The sequence below is a fragment of the Micromys minutus genome (assembly GCF_963924665.1).
Source record: "Micromys minutus genome assembly, chromosome: 24".
NCBI lineage: Eukaryota > Metazoa > Chordata > Mammalia > Rodentia > Muridae > Micromys > Micromys minutus.
Window position 1 is genome coordinate 17,448,996 of NC_137959.1, and position 22,261 is coordinate 17,471,256.

A 22,261-nucleotide genomic window follows, 5' to 3' on the forward strand; every position below is an offset into this window, starting at 1 on the left:
AATAAAAATAAAGAATTTAAAGCATGTAAGTCATTCAAACCATTATATCATCTGGAAGTGACCAAGAGAGTGAGGTAGGAAGAGAATATTTACAAAACCAGCAGAAATAGCCGACGTCACTGGTCCTAAGTCCTTGCCTATCAGAAATTCCCTTCCGCGTAAATTCTCCAATAAAAGGGCATGTGCTGAAAAGTGGGCAAATAAAAATCAGAGACGTTATTGTCCTCTCATGTAACACATATGACTCACGAAAGACTCACCTCTGAGGCTACGGGCCATGAGCACAGATGGGATACCAAAAAAGAAATCTCCAAACATGTCCAGGAGAAGGTCTTTCTTTTTGTCAGGGTCGTCTGTTCCTCTTAAGTACTTCTCAATGATTGCTGGAATCACACTCTCTGAGATGTTCTAAAATGGATCAGAAAATGGCCACTCCCACCTGTCTGCTGCAGACAGTTAAGATGAGTTCATGGCTTGAGGAGTGCCTGGGCTTTGTACCAAACCAGCCTGCTATACTAGGGAAGACTTTCTATATCCACTTGCTGTACGTTAAGTTTGGAGGTCAGGTGTCTGAAAATTATGTTCTGTCATTGGCTGTGGTGAAAAAGACCCTTTTGACTGGTACCACCTGACAGCTTGGAAACTGTCATCTAGTGAATACTATCTTTAGTTGTTTCTAGAGGAAGTAGATATTCAGTATCTTCCCCTGCTCTATAGGGTAAAGATACCTTTTGTACCTGAGCAAATAGAATAGGCTACATCTAGGGAATGGAATGAGAAAAGGCATGACGTAGGAGATTTGCTAGTCAGTAAATATTTTGTCTTAGGTGTAGAGTCCAGAATATCTGTTCAGTGATCTACTGATAACAAAAGCTTATGCATCAGAAAAGCAGAGACTACCGTTTGTAACTGTCATAGTGCCCACCTATCTGATAAGCCTCCTAACTCCTTGGTCTTAGGCTTCCAATGTATAAATGTGATGGTCTTTGTTAGTCATGGAATCGATCCTTTCTGGGTATATAGCTCTCCAAATAAATTTTTCCCCTGGAAACTTGTCCAGGATCTATGTGGAGTTTTGATTGGTGAGTAATGAATGTGAGTTTGTTATACTAGGAAGCAAAGAAGATGGAGTAGAAAAGTGGGAGGGGTACCCAGTCAACACCATTGTTTGCAGCCATTGAATTTGTCTGTGATTAAAGCAAGCCACTGACCTTTGTTTTCCATACAATTCCCATGACTCCCTAAACTCTTACAAGGTTAGAGTGGAACTTTCTCAGGAAGGAGCTGGCTGTTTCCTCATTCATTTTGCCTTCAGAGAATAGATCTCCCATCATCTGTTAAACATGTGGTAAAACATTGGTGAATCTCAGTAAATGAAGAAGAACCAAACAGATCAACCAAGAAAACCAAACAAAATAAAGGTGCTTGGGGGGGACAATGCTAACAGATATGGGAGTTTATGATTCTGAAAAAAAAAATCAGCAAGCTAAAGAAATGGACTTGCATGAATAAAGCTAAGCCACACAGAGAAGACAGTCGATTGACTGTGTTTATTACACCAGGAGGCCCAACATTCCTCAGGTCAGGGTCATGTAGAAGCCAAAAGCTCAGGGACAGAGGACACAGGCAACACACCCTCAGACTCAGGTGATGAGGGAAAGAAGACCTAGCATTTTGTTTGTGTCTATGTTTCTATGATGCCCCATGAGGTCCTCCCGCAGAACTCTGGGAATGTGCTGATCCCGTCCAAGTATGTGCTCGGAGATCTGCTCTGGTCTCAGTGTGTCTTCTAGCACTGGAAGCCACACCCCAGGCTGATACCAGGGCCCTAAAATGCCTGCTTGAGAGGGCTTAGCACTGCTGAGTTTCATAGTGGGCAGTCAGGGTGCTGATACCTCTTGAGTAGTTGCTTTAGAAAGTTTCGAATTATTGATCCCTCCTCTGGCCCAGATACAAATTAACACTCCAAAGGATGTCACCAAGGACTCTCAAACCAAATTTACTTGGAAAGTTTTAAGCCTCTTTGAATGGTAGTCATCTAGGTGCATAACCCTTGATCAGAGGGCGATGATTGAGCCTCCGTGGAGTGTGTCTAAGAGGTCTGTACATTCTCACCGTTGGAATGATCCAGCCAAACTCTTGCTTGTTGATGCCCACAATGTAGGGGACAGTGTTGAAACTCTTCTCAGCCAGGATCTCTTCTGGTGCCTTTGGCAGCACCGCTCCGTCAATCACAATGGACATGGAGGTACTGTACTGAGAAAAACAGAAACACAGTGCTTATATTACACCTTACTTTTGATCCATCCTCCTCTTTTGCTGACCTGAGAGCTTACCAAACAGGAAGAATCCTGTGCCTATGGCCATAGAAACCCAATGTCCTAAGGACAATGGCTGAACCTAGGAGACCTCAAGGTCAGAGCTGTGAGGTGGGAACCCAGCAGTGGTAATGCAATGGTAGGGAATTGGGAAGAGGAGAATTCTTACTTATTAATAAGGGCTGATTGCCTCTGTTCATCCATATGTAAATTTGCTTGCTTTGGGATATATAGTTGGCTTTGAGAAGTACTGAGCTTATCACTTGAGGAGCCTAAGCTGAAACCTGGTTTCTATTTAGACAAATAAAATACCACAGCAAGTACCAGATTCTGTCCAACAGGCTGATAGCAGAAAATACCACCTGGGCCCAACTACTGCCACCTCGAAGAAGCTGATTAGTGAAGACAGAATGTTCTAAATCTGGCAAGAGGGGATGCTTTCTGAAGAAAGATGACATGTCAGACACACAAAGCTGGTCCTTTTGATTTCTGGAGTGAAATCTGTGCAAGGACAACTGAAGAAGAGAGTGAGCCTTTCTAAGTAGTGGGAAGAAAATGCGTCAAGTGAGCAAGGAGTCTGCTGTGTACAGGGCTCATCCTGGGAAAGTCACAGCAGCCTGGACTTGGGGGGACTTCTCTGGGAGAGTATTAGAAAGGGGACCACAGAGTGGAATTATTTTTTTCGTATAATATACAGCACACTTTTCTTTACACTTGACTAAAATTTCATTATCTGTTATGCTGTTGATAGACATGTGATTCCATTCCTTTGCTATTGTGAATAGTAAGGTAACAAAGATACAAGTGGGCAGGCAGAAAACAGCAAAAACTAATTGTTTGAAAAGTTTAAAACATTTTAGAATGCTGTCTTAGTGGTTAAGAGCATGGGCTGCTCTTGCAGAGGTCCTGAGTTCAATTCCTAGCAACCACATGGCGGCTCACAAACATCTGTAACGAGTTTTGATCTCCTCTTCTGGTGTGCAGGTGTGCCTGCAGACATGGCACTCATATGCATAAAATATATAAGTAAATCTGTAAAAAAAAATGGGGGGAGGTCATGTTGGAGAGGTGGCTCAGCAGTTAAGAGATTGTGCTCTTCCAGAGGTCCTGAGTTCAATTCCCCAAAAAGAGCATGGTGGCTCACAAACATCTGTAATGAGATTTGGTGCCTTATTTTGGTGTGTGTGAAAACAGCTACTCCATACTTACTAAAATAAATAAATAAATCTGTTTTTAAGTTTCATAATAAAACCTAATTCTTTGATATATATCCTTAGTTAGTTTTAACAGCTTAAGGTCACAGTTAGGGAATTGTCAGGATCATATTGGTCTGTAAGCGTGTCTATGGAGGAATGTTTTGTTTGCCTACTATGGGCGGCACCATTCCCTGGAAACCATGTCTTAAGCTATATAAGAAAACTAGCCAAGTATGTGTCTTCCCATGAGCAAGCAAACAGCTTTCCTCCATAGATTCTTGTACACTTATTTCCTTAGCTGAACTGACCTGCTTGAGATTCTGCTTCATGTCTTTCCTCAGTGATAAACCATAGCCTAGAGGGTTAGCACAAATAAACCCTTTACCAAACTGCTTTAGATCTGAGGATTTTTAATCACAGCAACAAAAAGGCACGCAGGGTTGTTTGGGATGGGGGTTACTATCTCAATTCAGGAAATGGACTTAATCCTGTAAGCAAAGTCAGGCTTTTAAGAAGAGAAATGGCATGGTCCATCTTGTATTCTCAAGAAGCAAAGAGAGTGAGAAGGGAAAGCAGAGGCAGATTTCCAGAAGACAGACAGTAAGGGCCTGCATGGATCAGCACCTTGGAATCAAAAAAAGACACTGGCATGAGCAACCATGAGGCCCACAGAAGGACCACTACTGCTCAGGAATACTGATAGCTGCATGTCATGTACTTTGCTGTTTGAGTCAGGGAAGCCAAAGGCATCTTTCCTTTTTCTGTTTATCCCATGCCCTATAACCTGCTTATCAATAAGTCCAGTCGGAAATTCCTTCCAATGTTCCTGAACTTCAGCCACATGCCATCACCCCACTCCTCAGTCTCAGGTGTGCTACTGAACCCCTGCAGTGCAAAGACCTGCTCTCTGTAGTGCAAAGATTCACCCACTGCTGTGCAACATCTCCCCATCAATCTCCTTGTACCTTCCCAGGCCCTTGTTTGTACAGTGCCTTTTTATATTGCACTTAGTGTTAAGGTTTATACCTATAATAATGACATTTAGGAGGCTGAGGGAGGCAGATCACACGTTTCTAGGCTGCAGAGTAGGAGCCTATCTCAAGACAGAAAATAAACACAAGACATTAAGAAGAAAAAGACTAGTGTTCAGAGATCACTGATTGTGTCTCATGTTGATTCATAGTCCAATCTTCTTAGCTGTAGCAGCCCCTCCCATCTTGGTGACTGTCTTAAGCCTGCTCCTTCCTCTTTGCCTTTGAATTTGAATGGAGGAAATCATAGGGAGAAATGTAATTTTAATAAAAAATTAAAAAATATATAATTGGTGAGTTGTATAATACATACCGATAAACAGACAATTTTTTTTTTTTTATAGTTAGGTGAAGAATGGTCCATCGTTTGGATGGTTGGAGGGATCAAAGATATGTGTTTATCAGATTATCCATGAATAAGGGACATGCTGAAAATATATTAAGAAAATTAAAGATTTACTTCTAGCAAATTGATGAAAAGACATGAACAAATGAGATGGTTGAATAAATAAATCAGTGGATGATAGATAAATGAACAGAGAAACAGATGGCTGTCCTAGGACCATAATTGAGGCAATATCTCATAAATTCTAGAGAAGTTGCCTACTACTGTGTTATAACTTGATTTTTATATCAACCAGTAGATAATGTGACACTTTACTGAGAATCTCCTAATTGAATATCTCACTCACTAAAATGTAACAAGAAGTTTCAAATAACAAGTTTTGATAAATTTGAAAGATTTCCATGTAATTCTTCATCATGAGCTATATAATTTGGACTAACTCTGGACATTTAAGATGTTTTATAATAGAAAATGAAATTCCCAGTTGCCAGTTTGAGTCAGGAAGTTGACAGTCTTCCCAAGAACTGAGAAATTGTACCCTTAGAGTCGATCCAGGGCAAGAACAGCAAAAGAAATAAAGATTGGAACCAAGGATACAGAATAGTAGCAACTAGAAGGGATGCACATATTACCAGTTTATTTGTGAGCTCCAAGAGTTCATCCTCTGTCTTCTGACGCAAGCACTGAACCATGGCAGCTGATGAGGTGTTATTACACCCAGAAAGAGTGGCAATTATCTGAAAAAGATCACAGGCGAGAGTAATGACTATATTCTCTGTCAGTGTAGACAGTAGATTCTAGCCCAATCTCCTTTTCCTCCTCTGTCTCTTCCTTTTCTTCTTCCTTCTCCCTTCTCTCCTATCCCTCTTCTACTTTCCTTACCTCTCCTCTTACTCCCTCTCTCTTTTTTTATTCCTTATTATTTATGACGATGAAGATAAGTTTGTAAAGTGTCTAAATAGGCACTTCTCAATTTATGGCTTTTGGCCTTTTTGGGTGAATTTGTAAAGATGAAAATGTATCCTGTATATCAGGATTATGTTATGAGGTGGCAACAAAACTAATTTTATGGTTAGGGTCAACACTACATGAGGAACTGTGTTAAATAATCTCAGCATTAGAAAGATTGAGAACCACTGATCTATATTAAAAGATGTAGATAATATATCCCACAGAATTACTAAGAGAAATAATGACACAAGTGGGTCATGTTACACACACACACACACACACACACACACACACAATTTTCTTCAATTTGAATTCCTCTGTAGAAGCTATTTGGAATGGAGAATGAGGTCTGTTTGGTTTTATACACTAACCCTCCCACTCACTAACTACTTCGATTCAGGTGAGCTACAAAAAGATATCTCCTGTCTAGCATTAATGTGAGGGCATATTTTCCCAAAGTAGAAGATTACCAAGGCACTGAGGTGGAGAGGGTAATTGGGAGAGGGTGCACCTTTTTGGAGACAAGTAGAGGGGGAGGAGATGAGAGAAGGGGGTAGGGGATCATTTGAAATGTAAATGCAGAGAGTATCTAATAAAAATATCACCTTATATTTCAGGACTTGCGCAGAATCACAGGTGTCTGAGTAACATGATTCACATGAAGTTATGTCTGAACATGCAGAATGTGTCTTTGCTGTGAGTCAAAAGGCAGTCCTTCTGCCCAGCTATTTTTACTTTAAGAATTGATTATCTCAGCTGCACCCCATAGCCAGAAAAGCGAGGGAACACCCAAGGGAAGCTCTGAAAATGTTGCAGGAATGCTTAGTTTGGGACCTACTTCAGTCACAGCCTGGAGATTCTTGCCCATGGTTTGAGTGAAGATTACACCACTCTCAGAAATGGCTCGGTGGAAGAGGTTCTTGGCCAGAGGAGATAAGACCTGGAAGGAGAGAAAAGATTTTATGCTCCTAAGATGGGTTTTGTGGTTAACATCAAATTGAAAACAAAATTCTGGAATCGCCTAGGAGATAAACCTGTTAGCATAGCTGTGGGATGGTTTCTGCATCAGATTAATTGAGGTTGGAAGATGTCTAATGGAAGCAGCACCTTGTGACCTGTGACTGGCAGCCTGTCCAATATCTGGCCCTCCTTTACATGGAAATGCCAACTTACTGGATCATCAGCCCATGCTAAAGGCAACTAGGGAGAAAAACAAGCTACAGTTAAGTCCCAAATGTTTGATCTAAGCCAAAGAAAGAGGGTATGGATGAAGGATATATGATGAATGATGAATAGAGAGAAAGATATCATGTCTCATAAAATTCTGTATATGTACATGAATGTATCTGGAACTCTAGAAAAGACCGAAAAGGCTAAATATAACAACAGCCAAGTGACAATCCCTCGGTATGTTAGTAAGTAAGACTTTATTCTTCACTGGGCATTTTGGAGAATTTTTGTCTTACTTAATAATTTTTCTGTTTCCAGGTGGTTGTTATCTGCCTGATGTGACTGCTAGAAACCTAACTCAGGTCTTTTGGAAGAACGGCAGGCAGGCAGCCACTGAGCCATGCCTACACCCTTCTCACACCTCTTCTTACATTCTTCCAAATACTGACCATGTTCTCTCCTTACTAAACCTTATGTTAATATTGCATGACATAGTTAATCATTTATTTTAATGTTATGTGCAAAGGTTCCCGCTTTAAAACATCACAACTCAAAAATAATAACCGATTAGTATTCTAAATTATTCTCCCTCTGAGAATTTAAGGAGTAGGCCAGTGTATGTTAGTTCTATGGCTGAATGTCTACTCAACTTTAAGGAAGGTAAGGTTTCTTACAACCTCTAGAACATCTTTAGCTTTCTCGCTGTTCCTATGCCTTAATTCCACAGACCAGCAAGACACTTAACATGCCCAGCCTATGTCTGTGACCCGCATCATCTTCCCTACCCTTCCACCCTAGATCATCCATATTTCTTTCTTCCCTTCCTCACGTCCGTAAGATAACCTGCTGCTGCCTTCTTAACCTCAGGGGAAGCCTCAGTCTGATCTTGGGTCTTGAATTTTCTTAATGTAAAGATGCAGCTTCAACCCAAACAAGGACACTTGGCACAGCTTATTGCTCATCTCCTCCCATTTGTAGTGGGTACCCATCACTGCATCCCAGGACTTGTAGATTGAAACCTATTATTAAAATGATCAGAACGGAGAAAGATCATCCAAGTGAGAAGAGAAGCTGGAGATGCTCGTGACTCCAGAACTAAAAAGTAAAAAAAAAAAAAAAATGATAAGCTTATATGCCAAGGGAAGCTGATTATACACCTGAAGCTATCCATCATCTGATGCTGTGCAGCAAACAGAGTCAACCTCAATGCAGGTGTTGAATGCAAAGATACTGAACTGAATTGGCTGCTTTCTAACAGGTTCCCTCTCATGTACCTCCTTCTTCTCCCAGTAGCCATATCAATCCCAGGCAAGGGGTCTGGTGCAAAGAATACTTACAAGAACAGAGACACTGATACCTCCTGCTGATTCTCCAAAGATGGTCACTGAATCCGGGTTCCCTCCAAAGTTTGCAATGTTATCCTGGACCCAGCGTAGTGCAGCCAGCTGATCCAAGTGAGCCCAGTTTCCCCGGCTGTGTTCATCACCTGTGCTGCAAGATGACAGGGTGGAATGGGAACAGAGATGTCATAGCAGGGCTCTTAAGAGCCAGATGGACTGGAGAGGTTCAGTGAGCTTTTCAGAATCAGGTTGGACACCACATCACTGACACAGGGGATGAGGAGGCATTACCTGCCTATATTCCTGACAGTGTTGCTTTATGTGAGGCTCTACACTCATATTCTAGCAACAATGTACTGCACTGAGGACCCATAGTATATCCAAATTTGCCCAACTAGATAGAAAACAAGACAGACAAAATCTCTGACTATGCCCAGCTCACAGTAGAGACCGGAATCAAGTAGACTAGAAGACAGTATGTCAGTTAGCCAAGAAAAAAACAAAACAAACAAACAACAACAAAAAAAAACCAGTGTGGCCAATGAGGGTCTATAGGATGGCATTTCAACTGGGAAATTCATATTTGAAGTAGCAACCCCGGGAAAGGAAAATAAATGAGCCATGGTTTCATCAGTAAACTGCAAAGGGAATTTTAGTTAGAAGCATCAGGTCCTAGGGCTATGTAAATAGATGTGTGAATGTATGATGGGTGAATAGTTAGATAGAACAAAGGATCTGTTCGGATCTTTTATATTATTGGAAGTGGGGACCACTGGCAGAGACATGATAGGACCTAGTCATTTTCTCACAGATCACTCAGGCCACTGGCAGGAGCAGCTATGGTATTCAAAGTACAGATTTATAACAACGGTGATTGTAGAAACAGAGGCACAGGACTTTGATTGTGGTGATAGTGAAAAGTAATATTGATTGCACAGAGCATGAAGAGATAAGGCTAGGTGCAAGGTGACTGTCCCATTGGGGCATCACTTGAAAGAGGATCTTTGTAGTGCTCATAGGACCTTGTTCAGTTCTCCAGGAGTGTTTTGTCTAAAAATATCAAGACTGCCTCCCATTACTTCCCCCATCATTCAATCTCTTCTTCAGGTAAAAATCTAATTTCTGTTCTTCTACGTTGTTGCTTCCTAGGCAAGAGTTTTCACTACATAGTTATTCTACCCAAACATTGGTCTTTGAGTCTTTCAAACCTTTCAATAAATCTCTGTTCTTCTATCTAGCCAATCTTGGGCATTTGTTTTATTAATTCAACAAAATGAACCAAAACAAAGATAATATGCTGAGAGGAAAATTTTAGTATCTTACCTAAATAATCCCCAAATACCCAGGCGGTATTGAATTGTTACCACCACCACATTTTCATGGGCAGAGAGAGCTAGTCCATTGTAGAGTGATGCTCCGCCTGCTATCAATCCACCTCCATGGATCCACACCATTACCTGGACAACAATAAAGCCACACAGGTAGTAGGTTGAAGATTTGGGACCACCGCTGAGTCCATGTGGATTGATTGTCTATATCTAGGCTGTGACTCCAGGTCATTTGCCCAACCCACACAAGTTGCCAGGAAGGTTGAAAAAGGCTGACTCTTTTTGTTTTCAACTCTCAAAGATGAGGTTCAGAATGCCATGCCACTCAATAACCCCACCTTATCTTCTCATCTCTCACCTCCTCCTCAGACACAGAACTGACATTATCATGGGACCCATCAAGGCCAATGCGGCTGTCATCACCTCATAATCACACCACTTTACAACAAGAACTTCAGGCAACTGAACATGAACAAGAGACAGACTTTGTAGTTCAACTTAGTCTTATCCCATTTAACTCCTCAGCGAGGAATTAAACTTCTCTATGGTAAAGGCTTGTCTGGGGAGACACCCACTGCCCTGATGGCATCCCTCCCTAGTGCACCTCTCCTCAAGCCTGAGTCCTCTCACTATGCTACTCCCAACTCACGTCTCCTTCATTCAAGATGGTCTTTGGTCATTTGGCTAGCATTACCTCAGAGTCTACAGTGTGCCAGGCTCTCTGATGAAACTCAAGGAGAAGGGATATAATAATTCATAATCTGTGTTATTTGATTTAAATAATATGATCAGAAAATAAATAAGGGTATGTAAAAAATATTGTGATAATCAATTAATTTGAGAGAAAATTTTGGGGGTATGATGAACCAGGAATTGATCTATGCACTATAAATAATAACCTCTTCAAATGATAAGGAATAACATTTTCCTATGTGACAGATAAGAAATGGAGGAGAAACTTCCTGCTGAGAAACTATGGATAGTAAGAAATGATTCAGGGTTTGATCCTGATGCTTCTTCCTGTCAGTCAGATGCTGAGCTGACTAACCCTCTAGTTTATGACCAGAGTGCAGTGAGATAGCTCTTGAGTCATGAGGCAGACCTTCCTGCATGTCTGACTAGTGAGTCAGCCTGGCTGTTGCCTCTCAGGCAGTACTGGATCCAAGCTCACTGAGTTTGTATATGACAATTCCCATGTTAGGAAGCAGGCCATGAGGTTAAGAAAAGGGTCTGCCCTTTCATCTTTTTGAAGGTAGATCCAGGTTTAATGCTCAGAATTAGTGGCTCTCGTACACATGTCTAAAGCTAGAGGGTCTCCTGTTACCATGATCTCAAGTTCCTGTTTTCTCTGTGGCCTCTGAGAGATGAGTCATGGATATCTAAGAGTGAAGGCAGAGTCTAAGGGTAATGGGTAATGATGTCTTGAAGAGCTTATGGTGCTTCTATATAGACCAGTTGCAAGGGTCTTTAAAAGCATGGTTGTGTGGAATTGAACTAAATGTTTCCTTTCTCTGACCCTAAGTTTGACTCTCTAGGTACCTGGACCTCTGGTCCAGGTGTGGGCAGTAAAGCTTCCCAAGATCTCGTTGCCTGGCCTGCTAAGGTTCTACAATCTGTCTATTCCAGCAGTTGCTGTTGGCTTCCTGATAAAGGGTGTCAGTGGTCCAGTGTTGAGTGGTGCTGACAACAATCAAGGAGAATCAGAAACAGATGCAAGGTCTCCTTGTGCAGGAAGCCATTTCTTACTCAGAGCAGCCTCAGGTATCTATTGTTATTCAATCTATAGTTGAGGGACTGGGTGCCCAGAGAGGATTCACAGCTGCCCCAAGGATGCATGTTCAGAAAGATCCTTGGTAGGTAATACCTATACTTCTAAGTCCATTAGAAACAACATTTTGGGTCTCTGTTCAATGAGAAGACCAGATAAGGCTGCCTCCTGAGATGCTCACTTTTTATATGACTTAAAAAGTGAGTGTCACCAAGGTTTCCCCCGCCCCCACCCCAGCTCATCTCCCGTGACTTTTGAACACAGGTGATGCCAAATCTTAACATACATATTATCAACTTTGTCCCCCATTTCTGGCTCTAACACAGAAGGATTCTGGGAAGTTTGTTGGATGCTGGCATTACCAACCCAAGATTATCTTCTCTAGAAAACTTTCTCCCAAACTTGTCATCTGTACCTGGCAGCCTGCCCCTTCTCCTGCACTGTGTTTCCATGTGAAATGCTGGTCATCAGACTGTGCCAAAAGCAGCCAGATATGGAAATGAACCACAGTGAAATCCTGGGGTGCTGCCTACAGGCAGGGACTATACTTTTGAGATTGTCCCAGCATCCTCTCTCCTCCTTCCTTTTCATGGGACAGTGAAATTTTTCATCTGGCAATGAAACTGTTATGGGTGACCTGAGAATAAAGCCATCTCCCTGCCCTGCAGACCCTGTCTAAGAGCACCCACATGAAAACCAGAAGACCTGAGTTTCCCCTTCCTCATGCTCTTTTATTTTTCCCCATCAGAACCTTAGTTCCTTTATCTGTGTCGTGTTGGGTTGTTCAATTTTCCCCTAACATTTCTCCCAGTTGTGAATTTATTGGAAATCATGACTTAACTGCCATGGGGATAGGATTCTCATAAGATTAGTCATTCTTTATGTTCCACCCTGTGAAGACTTGGGAAATTATATCTGAGCTGTATCGTGCTCTCTAAAAAAAGGTCTAACATCACTGGGAAAAAAGCTCAAGTGAACACTGGAAGGAAGCTATGGTCCCTTAATCACTCCTGACTTATCTGCTCCTGACCTCTGCTGCTTTTGTCACTCTCTAAGCCCACAGAAGATCTAAATGCTCAAACCTAAAGTCTTGACTAATGGTCCCTGCACTTACAGGCAATCGGCTGCTTTGTGTCAAATCGGCAGGGCTGTAAATATTCAGGTAGAGACAGTCTTCGGAAAACTTGAAAGGTATACTCTCCGTTGTGGTGAAGAACAAATCTGAGAGTTGCTGTGCTGCAGCTGCATTTTGGGAGCACCTGGTAGGGAAGAGAACTTCTGAGATTCCATCAGACTGAGCACGCCCTCCAGACCTGATCATGCACTGAGAGATCTGAACCTACAAAAGTAGTTTCTATTACTTTCCTGGAGTTAATTGCCATGGCTGAGAGGTGGAAAACCTAGAAATCTCTGGAGTCTCTAAGTCCTCCTTCTCTTCTTGGAAGTTTTTTTCTTTTTCTTTTTTCTTTTTTTGGGGGGGATGTCCTGAATCAAGGAGAAAGATGATTGTATGGTGACCTTCCCTAAGAGATGTCACTTCCTGAAGTGCCTGGACAGGACTTTGTCCTTCTGGGTTTTGAATGGTGGTCTCTAGTTGACTATTCTCCTCCACCAGGCAAATGTGCTATATAGTTCTCAGAAGATATTCATTAACCAAGACAGTTAGCTACAATGTTAGGCAGCCTGTTGTAGGCTGAGGTAGGGGAGAAACTCAGGAAAGCTAAATTCTAGCCTTGTCTCAGACATGATGTGCTGGGTGGCCTGAATATCTTTCTTGCTCTGTCCCCAACCTTCTAGGTTCAAGTGGATGAGAAAGTCTCCAAATATTTTGTGATGTGGCCTGCAAAGGTCCAATACCTTCCTGTTCCAACAGTCACTATTGATTCCTCAATAAAGGTTCCTAAAGGTACCGTGTAGCATGAGGTTGAGAGAAATTACTGAGTTCTCCCAGATTACTAGAAGAATCTAGTATATGAAGCCATTTAAGGGTCTGTTCAGCCTCAGGCATCTAGTATTATTTCTGTTTTAGGGATGAGGATTTGGAGGTGCAGAGAGGTTTGACAGCTGGCCCAATGACGCAGGGTCAGGAAGACCATTTTAGTTAGTGCCTAGACTTCAAGTAGATTTTAAGCAGCATTTCAGGTCTCTTTACAATGAGAAGGCATGGTATCACCATTCCTGCTGTGTAGGGCCAGCATGGCACAAAACAGATCAAACAGCAGAGACACCTAAATCTCTGTCCTGGATCATTATCCCTGCATCATTGAGAGTACTGTGTGGTATTCCTAAAAGTATAAATTCACATGACAAATGTGGATAGAAAAGTTCAGGTTCACTAATGTTTAGGAAAAAAATGTAGTGTAGAAACCCAGGTTCTATTTATTATTGTTATGGTCTCAGTTTGTTTATCCAGTGCACACAGGCAAAATTCATCAAGTAAGCCAAGACATGGGTAAAAGCCCAGGGATGGAAGTTTTTATGTTTCCATAGCAGAATTGTGCAGAGTTTGATTGTTTGCGGAGACAAATGTACCCAAAGTTCATGTTTTTTTTTTCTTTTTTTTTTTTTATAGGATATTCTCTGTATTTACATTTCAAATGTTATCCCCTTTCCCCCACTCCCATCACCCTCCCCCCTCTACTTGCTTTCATGAAGGTGTTCCCTCTTCCAATCACCATCTTTGCCAGTCCCCTACACTGAGAAAATGCACCTTCATTGAACCAAAGGCCTTTTTTTCCATTGATGCCAGACAATGCTAACCTCTGCTAAATATACAGCTGGAGTCATAGGTCTCTCCATGTGTGCTCATTGGTTGGTGTTTGAGTCCCTGGGAGTTCTGGAGGTTTTGGTTGGCAATTTTCCATCCCATAGAACAAAAAAAAATTCATCAAGTACAGATTTGTTTCCCTTAATGGTTTCTGAAAACCCTTAACATTACTGGTTCACCACAGGTGCTCAGTAAGTTGGGTCTAAATAAAGGGTTTAGCAAACTATGAAAGTACTTAGTAACTAGACCATTTTAAGAACCCATGATGCTCTCAGGAATGCCAGTAATTGCTGTTAATACAGGTAGTCAGAGGATTGCCTACTCTCCATCTTGTATCACTGTGAGGTAGGTATACCTATCTCACATACAACCTTTCCAGCTGTTGCTATGTATTGTAAAGCTAAGTACTGGCTCTGGTTACCTCAGGGAAGAGGAGAATCTCAGGTACACCAAGTGATGCTATGTGACCTTGTCCCCCAAGTTATCCTTGATTGGTCAATAGAGATGCCTACAGTCTATAGCTGGGAAGAGGAGAGGTAGGTAAAGTTTCAGCTCCTGGGCTTGGGGTCTGAGGCAGGACCACGAGAGGGAGGAGGGTAGGCAAAGAGAGGTTAAGACCCCATGGGGTAGGTGAATCATGAAAATATGACCATGAGGGCTGGCCAATTGGTGTAAGATCAGCCCAGGCGGAACATGGCAAATTATATCTCAGGGTTATTGGTAGCAAAGTAGACAAAATAGTTTAGAGATTAAATATCTACACAGTCTTACTATAAATATAAAAGTTGTATGTTTTTTACCTGGGAACTAAATGACCCAAGGCATGGTAGAAACCCCCAATTAACATTACATATTTACCACAACACATAAACAGTCCCCACTCTAGTGGCTTACATAGGTGGGTAGGTGGTGGCGTTCTTCACGAAGCTCCAGGGTTCTGCAGGCTCTGGTGGAGCAAACCTCAGGGATCCAAGAGGGGGCTTGGCAAAGGGGACTCCCAGGAAGACAGCCACAGGCTGTTCAAATCCTTCTAAGCTGACATACTTCCCCAGGACTTTGCCTTGTGTGGTGTCCACAACTGGAGGTGAGGATGGGTGTCCTGCTGGCCACGAAAGCATGAGGACACATCAGAGGGGAAGAAAGATCAAACCTGGATTCCTGGTTGGTTTTGTCACTTTTAGGCTTGTGTCCTTGATAGTCACTTCTAAGGTCTCATTTCCTTCTGACATTAAAGAGAGGGCCAACTAAAAAGCAATCTGGAGGTATAAAAGTCGCCAGCCTAAACCAGTACAAGGGTTATTGCATTGTTTGGTGCCTGCCCTGAATACATTTTACCCACTTCATCGAGGACAGATTTCTAAATGTGCAACCCAATGTTAGTAATCCAGATTACTTACCCGAAATTGCACAAACAGCAAGAGAAGCCCAGACCAGAGCACAGAGCCACATGGTGGAGGGACCAGAGCTCTTCCAGACAGGGAGGTGAGACAGGGAGGTGTGAGCTGCTCAAATAGAAAGCCTCCTTCTGACCTCTTTGCGGTGGGTCCCACCTCTAGAGCACTTAGCATAATTACATAAAGCAATCCCTCCAGCAAAGAACTCTGCAGGTGTTTGTTAGGACCTCCAAGCCACACCCACTAAGAGTTTACTCTTCTTTATCTTTAAAGACCCTACCTACGCTCTGATACCAAGCCAGCCTTTTATGCAAACACTGCTAATTGAAATCACAGTGCACCTTGAACTTCCGAAGGCTGGTACCAGCAAGCTGATGCCTGAGGTCAGGAAGAAGCTTTGGTTTAGGATTCTCAGCACAAGCTGGATGATTAAGAGCACTTCTCATTCCTAGTGTTGCTTGGCCCAGAACTTTGCACATTTCCCAGCTTCTATAAACTGTTATTTCCTAGAAGTCAGGTTCTGAAGATTGGAGGTTTTCTAATCTCACTCTTAGGCCAAGTTTGTTTTTTGTTTTTTGTTTTTGTTTTGTTGTTGTTGTTGTTGTTGTTGTTGTTGTTGTTGTTGTTGTTGTTGTTGTGTGTGTGTGTGTGTGTGTGTGTGTGTGTGTGTTTGGCTGACTATTCCTGCCCAGTGGCCTGACTCGCCAATGACCTCTGTTAATGACTGCACTGCTTTCAGAGAAGGGGTGTTTAGACAGAATGTTTGTATTAGTTACTTCTGGTTGCTGTGATGAAACACAAAGAGCAAAGGCAACATAAGGAATAGAGAGTACCAGAGGGAGAGGAGTCCATGATGGCCGAGCAGAAGCACGGTGACACATGACAAGAAGGATGGTTGGAACAGAAAGCCAAGAGCTCATAATACTTAAGTGTAAGCTCGCAGCAGAGAGTTAACTAGAAACTATGAGGCTTTAAACTCTCAAGGCCTTCCTCCACTGACATACTTCCTCTAACAGGGCTACATCTCCTAAATATCCCCAAATAGCACCACTAACTGGAGATCAGGTGTTTGAATGGCTGAGACTATGGGAACAGTTCTCATTCAAACACTACATTGTTCTTATGGCAAATAAACTATATGAACCACAGTCCTTTGTATAATCATCCATATATGCATCTATCTATAAATTCGTTTTTGTAGATTTTATTTCCTTTTTGTTCATTTCTTTGCACACACACACACACACACACACACACACACACACACGTATGTATGTATGTATGTATGTATGTATATATATGCACCATGGGCACGATACTCATGGTGACCAGAAGGGAGAGGGTTTCAGAACACTTGGGAATGGAATTATAGGTTGTGAACCAATATATGTGTCCTGGAAATTGAACACTGTCCTCTAGAAAAGCAGCTGTTGCTCTTAATGGCTGGGGCACATCTACAGCCCTTATCTATGAATTATTTAAAATGTCCAAAATGTTTGGCATTAAGACAATCAGAATGTACCTAAGTGGGGAAAATAAAAGAGAACATGTACTATTTGATTTCTGTTTTAACTATATGCTGTTATTCCCATTTCTCAACCCCAGCAGCCCAGGAGCATGTTGGAGAAAGTATGTCCCTGTGGGATTGGGCACTGAGACCCTCCTCCTAACTGCCTAAGAGATAGTCTTCTCCAGTTTGTCTTTGGCCCAAGTTGTAGAACTTTCAGCTCTTCCAGTGCCATGCCTACCTGGATGCTGCCACACTTCCTGCCATAGTATTAAAGGACTGAACCTCTGAACCTATAAGTCAGTCCCAATTAGATATTGTAAGAGTTGCCTTGGTCATGGTGTCTTTTCATTGCAATGAAACCCTAACAAAGACAGTGAGTAAGATATAAGTTGGTACATGAACAATTCAAAGTGTGGGGAGGAATGGAGTACAGTGAGACATTTTTATGAGTATGTTTCTGCTTTCCTTTTGTTTGATTTTTATGATCAATGTGTTATTACAGAATATATAAATATAATCAAAATCTCAATTAATAATCTCATAGTAGCTAGGGTGGTAAGGCAGGAGTGGGTGGGTCGGGGAGCACCCTCATAGAAGCAGGGGAATGGGTAGGATTGGGGGTTTGAAGAGGAGAAACTGTGAAAGAGGTTAGCATTTGAAGTGTAAATAAATAAAATGTACAATAAATAAGTAAAGAAATCAGAATTCACCTGTTTGTTGCCTCCAAGAGAGAGCATTTTAACATCTAGGACAAAGACAACCAAGGACCAAATGATGGAGAAGGCATTTCAAGGAGGTGGAAGTAAAAAGGAAGAAATTCTCTTTGTTCCAAAGTTGACAGACTTCAAATTGATATTATTCAGAAGTCACAAAAAAGGTTACTTTATATTAATTAAGGGAAAAATGTATCATGAAGATGTAAATAATTCTAAACATTTATGCACCAAAAAACATCAGCAGTACAAGTTTCAAAATGAAAAAAAAAAGTATTTGTTAACAAACAGATTAAACCCAAGGGAATTATAGTGGATGACATTGGTACCCCACTGTCACCAATATATATAGATTATCCTGACCAAAAAACCAGAGAACCATCTGAGGTAAATGACATTGATACAAGTCAAATGGACAACCGAAATCTTTCTCAGCAGCTCATGAAACTCTCTCTATAATAGATAATATAATACCCAAAGCAGATTTTAACCAACATGGAAAAGCTGAATCATTTCTTGTGTTATACCTGACAATGAAATTAACCTAGAAATCAGGAGCAAAAGAAACTAGAGAACATACATAAACTCAGGGATATTGAACAACACACCTTTGAATGATGAATCATTAACAAAGTTGATAAGAAAAGTTGAAATTTCTCAAAAAATCAACACACCTAAACCTCAAGGTCATGAGGATAGAGTCCTAAGAGGAATGTTTACAGCTACAAGTGCATGTGTTAGAATTTGAGGTGCACAATAGACCTCTAAACCTAGTCTAACGAGATTTGACGGAAGGAAAGGACATTTTCCAGACTGGGAGTTTTCTGAGGCTTGAATTAGGGAAAGAAGGCCCTAGGTTTCCTCATCAGTTTCTCCACACCTGATAAGGAAGGGGAAAAGAAGAAGTTAGAGGCTCCATATAGCATCTACTCAGTAAAATACTGAATCACTCAGAGGAATATCACTCTCCATCTCAAGACTGAATTTACTCCCTTCTACGGCAGCTTCTTTCAGCTCTGGATTCCTGTCTTTGTCTTCCTTACCAGACCATTCCAGCAACTGCCTTCAGGGACCTCATGACTTTCTTAAGTTGCACACTTCCTACCACAGGGTTTTCTTCCCCCTCAAAACACCTTTAACTCTGTCTCCACCCTAGCTTTGCCAGATGTATCTCACTTTAATTTCGGTTCTTAGTGAGGTTCCATTCTGGGATTCTGGGGGCCATAACATGGATCTAGTATGTTGGTAATTTCTTATCTTTCTAAACCATTAGATACGAGTATTTTAGGACAGCCTTGTTTAAGAGTTTTAATGGCAGCATGTTCCTGACCCAAGAAACTTAAACGGTTCCCTTCCTCCTTTTACACCTCCATGTGTCTCATCTTAACAACCTATTTCAACTTACCAGGCAATCTCTGTGCTCTCTCCTACTCACACTCATGCTACACCATTCTATACACACTACCCAACTATAAACTCCCTCAACCTTCCCTCCCATGCTGATGCTCCCCCAACTCAGCTATACTTGTTCTCCTTCGTGTTTCTCCAAAGCCACAACATATTCTTTCTCATGATTGTTGAGCTATTAGATCATTTTCTTCACCTTTCTGACTCCTTTCCTGGACTGGCTCCAACCTAGTCTATATTGAATTCAACCTAAATGTATGAAGCCACACAAGGCATACTCTATTGCCAGCTAAATAACTCCGGAGTCAAGGCCACTCCTATCAAGGACTACCAATAGGCAGAACATATTGCACTAACCAGGGCACTGCCCCTAGCCCAAGGATCATTTTTAGCTATTGTCATTTATGTGAACAGCTTCTCCTGGTTTAAGAGACATTGTAAAAGATCCCAAATTTTCTGTGTTTGCAGTCGCTTATTATTGAACACCACAAGATGAAGGGGATCTAGGTTGGTCAATATATGTTCACTGACCTTATCATTCCTCGGTAATTAGTTCTGTGAAGCCTTGTTGGAGGCCACTGCTAGCTGCCCAGAGACATCTCTGGACATTATTCTTAAACAGGTCAAAGGGGTTCAGAAGACTCTTTTTAGCTTGGAAGAATACTTCGTTGCGATTGCCTCTGGAAAAAAGAATCTCTCTGGATCTTCTCTTGAATTTCTGCTTCCAGAGGATTATACTTGATATTACTGAATCTATGCTTGTTCTGTCACCATGTCTGCTGGATTAAACCACTGGTTTAGCAGCCCTAAGTATTTGTAGCCCACAAGATAGAACTACATATATTGACTTGGTTTCTATGAATAGAATTGTGTTAGGTTGTAGAAAATACTTCTCTTTCCCCCTGTATCTGCTGGCCTGCCTGCTGGAAAATTGGAAGCCTGCCTATTCTGCCCACCTTATTGACCATTATCCTCTTTATTGATCAATCAAGAACCAACTGGGAAACAGGACCTTTAGCATTCACATGCAGATCCCCAATCAGAACCACTACCTATGTTTGGGAATCTATCCTCCACCTGGTTCCACTCCCCAAATCTTCCAATAATGGCATCCTCCAACCATATTTGAAGGCAATTATCAGAGGCTATAGTACCTGTAATGATTTATTGTTTATCATCACGATCATTAATACAGAACCAAGTGGAGACAGCTAGACAAACTTCAAAAGGTGATCCTTTTTTCTTATAAGAATTTCTGCCCTGGTTCAGATATTCATAGTTAAATCAAATTTTCATAAAAGAATTTGCACCTCTGTATGAATGTGAGGATGCTAATCATACCATGATAATAATTTGATCATAGTCAGAGTGAGAAGGAGCAACAATAGACCTTCTCTAGAATTTTATGCCTAAAAATAGAGGGTGAGGTTGGCATTTATTGAACATGACCTTTTGCACCTCAAAATTCACGAATCATTGTTTATTTAACTCTGTACACTTAAAAAGGTTGTTGACCTCCTGTTTGGAGATAGTACCAAAATCTGAGCCTAGTCCATCCATGAGCAGAAATCTGAAAATCTTGTCCTTCAATGGGTGATGTTGCTCAAAGAGTGTGGTGTTCCCAAGACTTGCTATGCATAGGCCTATTTGTGTGTGTGTGTGTGTGTGTGTGTGTGTGTGTGTGTGTGTGTGTGTGTGTAGGGGAGGGTTAACTGCTGGGAGAATTTTCATTTCTAGTCCATGTGGACATTGGATTCTCCCAGATGGCCTTGGATTACTCCACCACCTTAGATGCAATCTTTTCCTCTTGCCAAATAATCATGTTGTCTACTTAACTGTTAAAGGGAAAGTCCTTGCTGGTACATTTGACATGGCCACAGATGGGTCAGCAGTCTTGGAAGTATTGAACTTACTGGTGATGGCAGGTCCGTAAGGTATGGCCAGGTGGTATTTCTCCTTCTGGAGACCTCCTAACATCACCCTACCAGGATGGTGCTCTGTAGCCACTCAGCTAAAAGATTTGGTTGAAGCACCCTTCACTTGTTCTTTCAGACCCATATCATGATTAAAGATTAACCACTAACATTTAATCTTGTTCCATCTCAATGACAACATTATAAGTGATGTCATTCTAGTATTACCCTGCCTTCTAAAAGCTCCAAGTTGTTTTCAGGGCATGCAGCTTGTCATGCTCCAGTCTCCCTAGAAAGAGAACATTTATCCTTCAGCCATTTGCTCTCACTTGTTCACTCGGACTGGCCCCATGAGAGTGGATAATGAAGATGTGGGCTACACACACATTGTAAAGATGGACTGTACCTCAAGCTTGAGAATAAAATTATTTTGCAAAAAGATAAATAAATGGAACCAGGGAACAACATATGAAGTTAAATAAGGCAGATTCAGAAAGACAATGGTCAAAGGTTGAAACAACTTCAATGGTTGACTTGAACTTTCAATTCCCATCTTTGAACAATTAAACTGTAACTTCACACTGCACTAAAAGTTACATGAAACTTGAAATCAAAGAGCACACTTTAATTCTACCTCACAGTTTTATTTTTGCTTTTCCTTGCTTTCTTGCCTCCAGAGATTCCTTCACTGGCACACCAACCAGCTGACTTCTGTTATCTGGTATAGGGAGTCTATTGACATAACACCAGTGAGGAGTGGGTTATCTAGTCATTGTCTTGTCTTGACCTTAGAACCATCGGTGCGTCAGATGAAGTCTTTTCAGTGACCCAGTTTCTCAGCAGCAGTTAAAGCTCTCTGATGACCTAGGTTCAGTACTGTTCATGAGATAGGTTACAGAACTTTACAACTTTTTTCCCTTGGCTGCAATAAGCCTTCATCTGGTATCTAATGATTCCCCAGTGTGGCCAGAGTGTGATTCCCCTATGGAAAGGGAACAGTGGTGTGCTTTGTGCTTGAATTCCAGAGACAAATTTTATTTCAGTCTTGCAACATGTCCTCAGACTCATTCATAAATACCTGATAGGCATCTGTGGAGGAGTCTGGGATG

The 22,261-nt window shown here is 41.6% G+C and overlaps 1 protein-coding gene across 1 annotated transcript in view; it reads right to left on the bottom strand.

The window, feature by feature from the left end:
- LOC308435917 (uncharacterized protein) overlaps positions 1-15,664 on the bottom strand; it is a gene marked incomplete at both ends in the record, with an annotated part of 51,640 nt that extends 35,976 nt beyond the window's left edge. The window contains 11 exons of the mRNA XM_080936650.1: positions 261-408; positions 1,254-1,334; positions 2,116-2,256; positions 4,704-4,742; positions 5,524-5,688; positions 6,729-6,782; positions 8,350-8,503; positions 9,676-9,809; positions 12,563-12,707; positions 15,110-15,314; positions 15,613-15,664. Coding sequence (XP_080792776.1) covers positions 261-408; positions 1,254-1,334; positions 2,116-2,256; positions 4,704-4,742; positions 5,524-5,688; positions 6,729-6,782; positions 8,350-8,503; positions 9,676-9,809; positions 12,563-12,707; positions 15,110-15,314; positions 15,613-15,664 — 1,318 coding nt within the window. The remainder of the gene's footprint in view (positions 1-260; positions 409-1,253; positions 1,335-2,115; positions 2,257-4,703; positions 4,743-5,523; positions 5,689-6,728; positions 6,783-8,349; positions 8,504-9,675; positions 9,810-12,562; positions 12,708-15,109; positions 15,315-15,612) is intronic.
- Positions 15,665-22,261: the final 6,597 nt, after the last annotated feature.